Genomic DNA, 10862 nt, shown 5'->3' on the forward strand with positions numbered 1-10862 from the left:
AGCCTTTATATATCACAAGAATAACATTATGATATTACATGTAACTTCCATGTCATATTGCCGTTATAAAATGTGTTCACTAATTCATATATGGAACAATGCGTTCAAAGATTAACCACATAAAGAAACTGAATATCTCTTCTTAGAGAAATATTCTTTAATTATATATATGTAAATAAAGCGAAGTATCATCGAAAGATAACCTTGAATAACTTCGTTACAAATAGTAAATATAACTTCTTCCTTTAGTTAAAGAATGAATCTTAACAGAATATTAAACGCATTAATCCAGAATAAGTATTAAGAACGTAAATCAATTCATGTATTAATTCGCAGGACTTGAGATATATCGAGGAAAATATAGCGGTGGATCCGCGTATCGCAATTGTATATAATTTCTTAGTAAATAAAAAATAGAATTCTTATAAGAATGTTGTATCGCACAAATAACGCAATATAATTCGTATTCAATATTAAAGGATTCCTTTCGCAAATATGTATAATGAATTACATGGATGTAATTATCATAAGTAACTGAATTACTCGTACCACAAGCTTGCATAGAATGTATTGACTTCTTCAAAAGAAAAGTAATGAAAATTAATATTACTGAATTGGTTGCAACCAGAACAAAAGATTTGAGTACTCAAATAAAGAATGAAAATGAACGAGTATCGTTCCTTTCAATGCCTCATATAACGAAGGCCTTGTAAAATAAAACAGAAATGCTTCGCTGAAATGCTGAAGCCTCTCAATGTATCGTTCTCAAAAGTGTCCTTGACCGGACTGGTATATCTCTCGAGATTTCTGAAACTGTCACGTCTGACGGTATAATCACCGCTATATTCCAGCCGCATAAATTTTTCGATTTCTATCCCCATTGCTAGAAGTGCCCAGCATCTGAAAACAATATTATAATATAACAATCACTCTTTAAATTAACTGTCATGTCACAACAATCACTCAGCTGATGCGAGCACGTGTTCTTAAAGTAACTGGCATGAGCCTCGAGAACATGGCTGCCTAAAGCACCCTTTCAAGCTTAAGCCCCATTTTCATGAATCACACTATAAACTTTTGGACAATTGCTTGTTAAAATTCCCCAGAATCACTAAAATTGATCGTAAATGGATATTACAGGCTTTATGAGAACTTTTATGCAATATAAATTCAGTTATACACACGAATAAATGCACGTCCCATAAGAATAAACTCAGATAAAATATAAATAAATAAATTAAAAGCAGATTATTTATAAGAACATAACCTTTTGTGCCTAAAGAATACTATCACGCTAAAATAATAATTATCTTACTAGCATTTCTCAAACATGATTATTATAAACCTGGCGAAAATAGAACGTAAAACAAACGTCAGTATAGCGTAAATTGGAAAGTAAATCAAGTGTAAGAGAAGAATAACTGAAGTGTAAGCGAAGCACGTAAGAAGCGAAAATTGAGACATTGGAGCGTCGAACTGCTTGCATAATTATAAAAACCCGTTTTGGTAAATACAAATTTTGACCGCGCACGTAAACTCTGCATCAGTACACCTACGAAAAATGATAATAACTTTTATTTCTACAATTGTTTATTTACAAAATATTTATAACAATAAAATAAAGAATGCTCATAAATAAGATGATACCAGAAATTCGAAACCTCTTAAGTAAAGAGAACATAACAATATCAATAAGCGAATTAAAAAGTACCAATTTATTTAATTAATAATTTGTTATTAACAAACACATGTATTACAGTATTAATAATAAAAATTTCCAATGCTATATTATACTTTAGTGAAAGTCCTACAATATATTTCCTATACACTCCTATCAAATTCCCAACCATTCCTGAGATATAAAAATAATAAAAATAAACAACTTTTATCAATATTATTATTATTAACAAAATACATATATATATATACTTATTAAAATTAATATAAATCTCGAGCGTCAAACGCTGAAGCGCCACTCACGAACCAGAGAAAGATATAATTGTATATGCGTAGCATAAGGAACGCGAATCCGAGTGAGATGCGAGTATCGTACAACCTGAAGAAGAGAAAGAGAGAGTCAGATATATCATAGTAACTGTTAGATAAAGAGAGCAATATCTTTTATACTTTAGACATGCTAATAATGACTTTAATTGTATTATTGAATTATTCTATTGTATGTAAAGTATGTCTAAAGGAACTTAAATAATATTCAACATATATTTGCACATTTTAAAATTAAAATATTAAGGATTTCTCATATTCCTTTATGATAAAAGTCATATTGAGATTTTATAATGAAAGAAGGTATCGCTGTGACGTCTTGAGTGATGCGAGGTGGCTCGATCCAGCAGAACGTCTCCGTTGATGGGTTCTTTTTCTTGCAGTTAAGGAGGTAAAACCCCAGGATAATTAGCTGTTGGTCGGCGATGTAGATTATGGCTCCTTGGATCCGTCGAAGGTAGGTAATTCAATAATCTTTATCTTTCTTTTGATATAAAAGAGTATGATATTTATTGTAGAACTTTTACGATACAAGTGGCTTATGTGGGAGGATGGAACAAGTATAAGATATGTGACCTTTCCTGGCTCGTTCCACACTCTCCGTCGAGAGGGTGAAAGATTCTGCTTTTATACAATTTTGGAAACGGTAGTGGGAGGTGACCGCACCTCGTTACAATGAGTCATAAGGCGTTGTCTAGCGGATGTGAGTCTACTTCTAGTGGTGTGGCTCGCTTGCCAGCAATGAGTCATGGGGTGATGTCTTGAAATTCATTACCTTATATGGTCATGCGTTGCGCTCCGCTTCGACATGTCCATATATGGTCTATGCGAAGACTAGATTCACTCGAATGAGTCATACAGGTGACTCATCTGAATTCCATTTTTATTCTCTAGTCTAACATCGGTTTGTATTGAGAGCGATACCTACTTTCATTATAAAATTTCAATATGACTTTTATCATAAAGGAAAATAAGAAATCTTTAATATTTTAGTTTTAAAATGTGCAAATATATGTTAAATATTATTTAAGTTTCTTCACACATACTTTACATTCAATAGAATAATTCATTAGTACAATTAAAGTCATTATTAGCATGTCTAAAGTATAAAAGATATTGCTCTCTTTGTCTAACAGTTACTATAGTATATCTGACTTTCTCTTTCTCTCTTTCAGATCATACAATACTCGCATCTCGCTCGGATTCGCGTTCCTTATGCTACGCATATACAATTCTATCTTTCTCAGGTTCGTGAGTAACGCTTCGGCGTGTGACGCTCGATACTTATATTAAGGTGGTTCTTGCAGTAATTTGAAGTCACAAAAACGACTATTGTTACTAGTGACAAATATGAATGATTTAGTATGTAAAAATCAGCATACATTTAAATTAATTATTCCGTAAGGTGTTTTCTCATTTAACCGTTGCTATAAACTGAAAATATCAGAGCAAAGTCACAAATTTGACTAGAGTTGAAACCTTATATTTGGCTATTGATATTTGGCAACGTCGCGGTTTTAACAGCCGCCGGAGCGCCTGCCGCTTGTCAGTGTATTGTCATAACCAAACTTTCAGTGTTTCAATCAGTGCATAGGTTTAACAACATTGTGTTATATAGCTCCGGGGCAGAGCTAAAAGCACTAAATTTCTCTCAACCGAGGGATCAACACAAAAAAAAAAAGTTTCAATCAGTGCGTAAACATGAGCGAACAGCCTCGACGCAAAGGTCGTTTCGAAACGAAACGAAAAATTCAATGGAAGGATAATGTCATCGCGGGAGTCAAGCGGAGAAGATTAATTCGCGAAGAGCACGATAAGCCAAAAATAGACGGTCACCGAATCGTTAACATCACGAAAGTAGCAGAGGATATGTGGTGTTGGTCGTGTAACGCATCACTTTCGTTTCGACACATAGAAAATGAAACCGTATTAGGCTTGGCAAGCATTTTTCATGTACGGTGTCAGAATTGCAACAAGCTCAAAAGAGTTAATACCTCAGATCGGGAAACAAACGTTGCCGATAATCGCAAACGTAAATTTGACATTAATTACAAAGTTGCCTTAGGTAAGTAAATGGCCTCAAATTCTCTCTGATTCCCTTGTTAATAATTCACAACTTTGTAGGAGTTATTGATGGAGGCATTGGGATTACGCAATTGAACACTGTGCTCTCAGCGATGAACATTCCAACGATCCATGCTACGTTGCTGAAACGATACGAACGTTCCGTCGGAGTAGCAATTGAGTCAGCTGCGAAAGAGAGTTGTGTCGAGGCGATAAAAGTAGAAAAAGAGCTTTCTTGTGCTATGGATACGTGAGTAATAATATTGTGTGACTCGTACTCGACTATCGCTGCGATACACTGTATACAGTTAGTAAAGAGAATATTAATTACAGATCGAGGGCAGTACAAAGTGAAGATCCGGTATTAATCGCAGCTTCCTACGATGCTGCTTGGCCAAAACGAGGAAATGGTCATACGTATGACAGTTTAGCAGGTATTTCGAATACTTAGGGTAAAAGTGAATATGGACCATCGTTTTAGAATGGCTTTTCCGGATTGTAAAATCGGACCATCATTTTCACCACTTTTATCATAATTTCCGTAGTGTTTATATATGTACATATTGTGCGTATCAGCATCGAAAAAATCATTATCAGAATATATGCGATTTAGTTTTACGTCAAATCTAGTACCATTTCCTGTACTTTCCTATACTTCAATCATGATTCGTAAATCTATTTATAGATACTTCTATACACTTATTTAATTATACACAAGCTGTTTATATTAGACTAATATTTTTCATTTTTTTATTGTATAAAGTATTTTTACCATTGTAATCTTTGTATCGTTGTCATAAAAATAAATCTGCTCATTAATAAAGCGTCTATTTGTTACGATCTCAATTCAACGTGTCCTATTTCCGATCCACTTGAATCCAACGTTAGTTCCTATTCCTCTTAGTTCCCTCGTTTCATTACAGCTGTTGGATCTCTGATCGGCGCCAAATCAGGGATGGTAATTGGATATGGGACTCGACTATGCCAAGCGGGGCATAGCCTAGACGATCACGATTGCCGGCTCAACTGGACCGGGAGTGCGAAGGCGATGGAGCCAGATATCGCCATAGAAATTATTGCGAAAAATAAAGACTTTGAGGAGCACAACGTAAAATTAGGCACACTCATTGGTGATGACGATAGCTCCTCAATCGCTGCTGTTTGTCGTGAATGCAGTCATCCGGTAGCCAAGTGGTCTGATCTAAATCACGCTACGAAGAAACTGAGCAAAGCATTGTGGGCACAAAAAGTACCAAGGGACGTCATAGAGTATCTGAAATACTGCTTCGGCTGTGCTCTAAAGAAGAACAAAGGTAACGTAGAGGCGACAGAAAATGCGATAAAAAATATTATCCCTCATGCGTTTGATGAACACGCAAAGTGTGGCGAATGGTACAGATATGCCGAAGACCCGGAGAATTACACGCACAACGGGCTACCAGGAGGTAAAGGACTTACCGGAGAGACGATGAGACAAACACTTGCAGCTATTTTTGACGTGTTTTGGAAAAACGCAGACAAGCTCGCCCCATGTGGCTCTAGTCAACCGAACGAGGCATTCAATTCAAGCGTGTCGGCGAAAAGTTGTAAAGCCCATCACTACGCGGGTTCCGAATCGTTCGATTTTCGAGTTGCTGCCACCGTTTGTGAAAAGAACATCGGCACCAAATATATCGTCGATTTAAATAAGAAGCTTGGACTGTCTCCCTAAAAATTAACCGAAGAATTTCGGAAAAAGAAAGACTACAAGCGAGCCAAGCGACGAGAACGAGCCAGCAAGCCCGAAACCAAGAGAAGACGTCTTTTCATGCAGAAGCAGCGGTCCAATAAAAAGAATAGGGCTGAGAGAAAAGAAGGAATCACATATTCGACTGAATGTGGACTTGACGGAATAACGGAACTCATTGATAGTCCTGTAGTAAGCCCAACTGCACCTCAAGACAGTCCTCTAGTTTATTTTGACCTCGAAACAACTGGTCTTTCCGTCAAATATTCGGAAATTTGCCAAATTGCAGCCAGATACGAAGATCAGGAGTTCAGCGCTTACATGGTGCCTCTGCGATCCATTTCAAAAAACGCTGCAGACGTAACTGGCTTGTCAGTCTGCGCAGGTGAAATGTTTCTCCACGGAGAGAAGGTTGAAACAACTCCATTCCATACTGCCCTGCAGAATTTTCTGCAATTTCTAAATAATATAGGCAAAGACATCACGCGTTGGTTGCTCACAATGGATTCACGTTCGACGCACGATTTCTAATTAGAGATATACGCGCTTATAATCTATGGGAGGAGTTCACATCAGTCGTTTACGGATTTACCGATACTCTTCTTGTCCTGAAAGCGAAATTGCCTTCCCGAACTGCGGCTAAGCTCAAATTTACGCAAGTCGATCTTGCAAGTGATTTGCTTGGCGAGAATGTTGCAGCCGACGCTCACAATGCGTTGAATGATGTCAGAATCCTCCAGCGAATCGTCGACAAAGCGGAAGTCACACGTCAAGAACTTATGGATCGCTCGAAGTCTGTGACTGTTATGGTGCAGATAATTGAAAGGTCCGTTTTGAAAAATACAAATAAGGTCACAATGGATTGCATGAAGGGATCTGTTTCAGTTGGCATGATTGGTAAGATGGCAGAAGCAGGGATTACTCTTGATCTTTTGCAACGTGCCTATAAAAAAGGAAGTAAGGGTATAGAGCTTCTACTGGGCGAAGATGGGACCGGTGCACTTGTACACAGTACAATTGGACACGGTGCAAACGGACACGGTGCAAATAGACACGATATTTTGCCCACGGTTCAATTGGACACGGTTCAATTAGACACCGTTCAATTGGACACCGTTCAGTTGCACACCGAAAGATGCGCACCGTTCAGTTGCACACCGTGTTATTGCACACCGAAAGATGCGCACCGTTTAGTTGCACACCGAAAGATGCGCACCGTTCAGTTGCACACCGTGTTATTGCACACCGAAAGATGCGCACCGTTTAGTTGCACACCGAAAGATGCACACTGTTCAGTTGCACACCGAAAGATGCGCACCGTTCAGTTGCACACCGTGTTATTGCACACCGAAAGATGCGCACCGTTTAGTTGCACACCGAAAGATGCACACTGTTCAGTTGCACACCGAAAGATGCGCACCGTTTAGTTGCACACCGAAAGATGCACACCGAAAGATGCACACTGTTTAGTTTTACACCGAAAGATGCGCACCGTTCAGTTGCACACCGTGTTATTGCACACCGAAAGATGCGCACCGTTTAGTTGCACACCGAAAGATGCACACTGTTCAGTTGCACACCGAAAGATGCGCACCGTTCAGTTGCACACCGTGTTATTGCACACCGAAAGATGCGCACCGTTTAGTTGCACACCGAAAGATGCACACTGTTCAGTTGCACACCGAAAGATGCGCACCGTTCAGTTGCACACTGAAAGATGCGCACCGTTCAGTTGCACACCGTGTTATTGCACACCGAAAGATGCGCACCGTTTAGTTGCACACCGAAAGATGCACACTGTTCAGTTGCACACCGAAAGATGCGCACCGTTCAGTTGCACACCGTTCAGTTACGCACAATTTATTGTCACGAAAAGATGTGTTCTGTTTACTTGCTTGTTTCATGTATTCGCATTATTATAATTTTAACAGACGGAAGGAAATAAAAATAATAAATTAAAAAAATATATAATTATTGTTCTTATTGCGTGTTATACTGCTAAATGTTTAAGCTTATCGTAAAACTGTTAAAAGATGACACATTTGGAGGTTGTAATAACTGTCAAAGTGAAATACTTATATTTATTTAAACATGTAGCAGGAACATTATCATCATAAATTATACATATATCAAATTAAATACGTTGTATTTAGCACGTTTATTTTAGATATTTGGACATCGGTTGGACGTCATATTGTGAATAAAGAATATTACAATTTATGGATAAAGTTTGTGGATGAGGATAAAGAATGTTATAATAGTAAATGAAATATAGTGTAAGTAGTACGAAAGTTGAAATAAGATTTGAAAAAGGATTAAAATATGGATACGGATAAATGGAAAAGATGATACAAAGAAAATGACGTTTATTCAATAGTGTAATTTTGACAATTTCTTGAGCGCTTGGCATTATTATTAAAATACTACAAAAGAGAATGAAAGTGTATTAGTCTAGCATAACTGTATACATTAGGACAAAGTGAAATCTCTACATGTTAATCGTACATAACAATTTAGAGTGGAAACTGTAATTTTCATAATGATAAGTATTTTGAAAAATTAAAAATGAAAAAATAAAACGATTTTTATGAGTCATAAATAACAAAAACACAAAAATTGGTCGGATAAGATGTAGTACGCATCGGTCGGATAAGATATAGCTACGACATTCATGTATGATGGTACGTTTACATTTTATAAATATCACTTTCCTTACTTACGTTTAGATAACAGAGCACCGGTATTCAGTATTTAAAATCTGATAAAATAAATTAATGTTTTATAATCCTTACATCAGTAACTATTATATATGGAGGTGTTAAAGCCATAGTGGTGTAAGTCACTTTTTTTAACCTATCGAGTTAAGTTCATAGATGCAGTCTACACATGCAGATATGTTGAAAAAAGAAGAAAAAAAATTGACTTACACCACTATGGCTTTAACCCCTCCATATGTTCAAGTATCAAATCACAGTGCTTGTTATTGTATGTATTATCACAAAAACCGTAAAAGTATATTTCGCATCATATTTTGCAACATATGTTAATCAAATCGTACGTAATGACTAAAGTAACTGTAGGAACTATATAATAATGAGTCTTTCAAACGATAAAACGATACGAACGATCGTTCTAAAACAATTACGTTTAAATAGTAAAACAGATCGTCAGTATTAAACTTTATACGATACGTAAAGCCTCTTTTATGTTTACAAAGTATCAAATGGTATCACAATTTTTTAATACGCATATTCGTAATGTTATTACAAGAAAGAAAAATTAAAATATTTTTTGCTCTTCTTTGCATAATTAAAATGTTTATACGTTATGTACGTTTTATACATTTTGATTTAGAGCAACTCTAAAAATAATTTCTATAATCATACATCTGCTGAGAGATATAAACTATTACTCTGAAACGAAGAAAAAGATAAATCTGACTCAATATGACTGCGTTTACACGGCACCTTCTTAGGCCGGCCAATCACGGGCTATTCCATTCTTCTGAAAAATGGTTACGATTGATCTTCCTGACATTCCTACGGATGTTATAAAATCCGATTAACGATGCCGTATAAACGTAGTCAATGTTCTATCAATGACAATTCAAGTACAATAGTACGTTTACACCTAGATGATATAACAGTTTCTCTGCTTGTTATTACTTTTTTACGTAATTCTGAGAAATTATGCTGTCGATCAAGTTTCATATTGTTACATTTTTAACTTATTGTCATATCTTGAATTCGTTTTAGCGCTATTGACATTTCACAGTTTTTACTACTAGTACTAATAGTTACTAAAACTTAATTTACTGTAACTGATTGTTAAAAATTAATTAACTTTGATTTAAGGTAACCAAATTATATAAACTTCGAAAATTTTTCAAAATTACATAAAATTGCACGAACGTTGCTTTATCTTCATCGAAAAAATATTCTTTTTCTTATCAAGTAACACAGCTTTTCTTGAAATTTTTAGACCTAAATGTAAGATATTGAATGTTTTACGGTTTTATGATTCTTATACAGTCTTCATATATCACGTTACATATTGGACATCGATTGGCTTCCAAACGTTCGATACATGAGGAGCAACAAGCGAGATGACCGCAAGGTACAAAAGCGTGCGTGCGTTCTTCAACAAGACACACTGTACAATTATCTATGGAAGATTCTTCTTTTGAAGTGCTTTCATTATCCAGATTCCAATTTACGGTGTGAAACGGACCATCTTCTGTACTTCTTTCGTTTAAGTAGAAATAATCATCCTCCGGCACCTCATATATTAATTCATCGTCTGTAAGACAAAATAGAAATAATTGATATTGTACTGATGTGCATGAAGATTAATTTGAGTCTGTTACTATAGCTTGAGCTACTACGTTACTTTATATGAGTAGAATTGTTTTCGCAATCAGAAGTAATGTTTATTTCAGGTGTTATTATTTGTACATGAGTAATTTTCTCTATTATTATTTGAAAATAAAAAATTATTTTATTCTTTATTATTTTATTAATGTTTTATTTAAATACTTGTTACGTAAAAGTATGGAACTATACACTAGGGTTACAAATGTTTAGATTTATAAAAATTTCTGGATGATTTTAAAATGTGGTAAAATAACTTTTACCTGCACTTATTGCAGATACATTGTGTTCCTCTCCTTGACTATGTATATTTGTCTGTATAGATTGAAATCTGTCAAGTTGGCTTACTGAATCAACAATAATATTAATCTCAGAGTGTTCAGGTGATATTATCTGTATATTTGAAGAATTTTCTCTATCGTCGTCTAAAAACAAAATTTTTTTAAATCTTTTATTTAAATATTTGTTACAATGGTGTATAATCTTATATACAGGATGTATCAGTTCACCCGTGCCAGCCATTAAAATAATGTATAAATTTTTTGATAAATAATCCTAAAAATTTTGATAAGTAAATCGGGTATGCACACACGCACGCAAGTACGCACGCACGCACGCGCCCACGCATGCACACGCACACACACACACACAAGCACACGCACACGCACGCGCACACACATACTATAGACAATGTTTAA

At 35.7% G+C, this 10862-nt stretch overlaps 1 protein-coding gene and 1 long non-coding RNA gene across 2 annotated transcripts; one reads left to right on the forward strand and one right to left on the reverse strand.

The window, feature by feature from the left end:
• Positions 1 to 3705: 3705 nt before the first annotated feature.
• Positions 3706 to 5779, forward strand: LOC139823670 (uncharacterized). Its single transcript, XM_071796185.1, has 4 exons — positions 3706 to 4069; positions 4129 to 4318; positions 4402 to 4502; positions 4992 to 5779. The coding sequence occupies exons 1-4, from the start codon at positions 3706 to 3708 to the stop codon at positions 5777 to 5779; spliced, it is 1443 nt and encodes a 480-aa protein (XP_071652286.1).
• A 2082-nt stretch (positions 5780 to 7861) lies between these two features.
• LOC139823642 (uncharacterized) lies at positions 7862 to 10551 on the reverse strand. Its single transcript, XR_011734835.1, has 2 exons — positions 10428 to 10551; positions 7862 to 10093 (listed from the first exon to the last, which is right to left on the reverse strand). It is a non-coding gene; the product is annotated as an uncharacterized lncRNA (long non-coding RNA).
• Between the last annotated feature and the right edge of the window lie 311 nt (positions 10552 to 10862).

Source organism: Temnothorax longispinosus, unplaced genomic scaffold, assembly GCF_030848805.1.
Source record: "Temnothorax longispinosus isolate EJ_2023e unplaced genomic scaffold, Tlon_JGU_v1 HiC_scaffold_15, whole genome shotgun sequence".
NCBI classification, from domain to species: domain Eukaryota; kingdom Metazoa; phylum Arthropoda; class Insecta; order Hymenoptera; family Formicidae; genus Temnothorax; species Temnothorax longispinosus.

Excerpts from the sequence above, each read along its gene's own strand:
- LOC139823670 (XM_071796185.1), top strand. The coding sequence starts at position 3,706 with ATGAGCGAACAGCCTCGACGCAAAGGTCGTTTCGAAACGAAACGAAAA. Across the intron at positions 4,319-4,401 it reads CTTTCTTGTGCTATGGATAC|ATCGAGGGCAGTACAAAGTG; the intron begins GTGAGTAATAAT and ends TATTAATTACAG. Across the intron at positions 4,503-4,991 it reads TACGTATGACAGTTTAGCAG|CTGTTGGATCTCTGATCGGC; the intron begins GTATTTCGAATA and ends GTTTCATTACAG.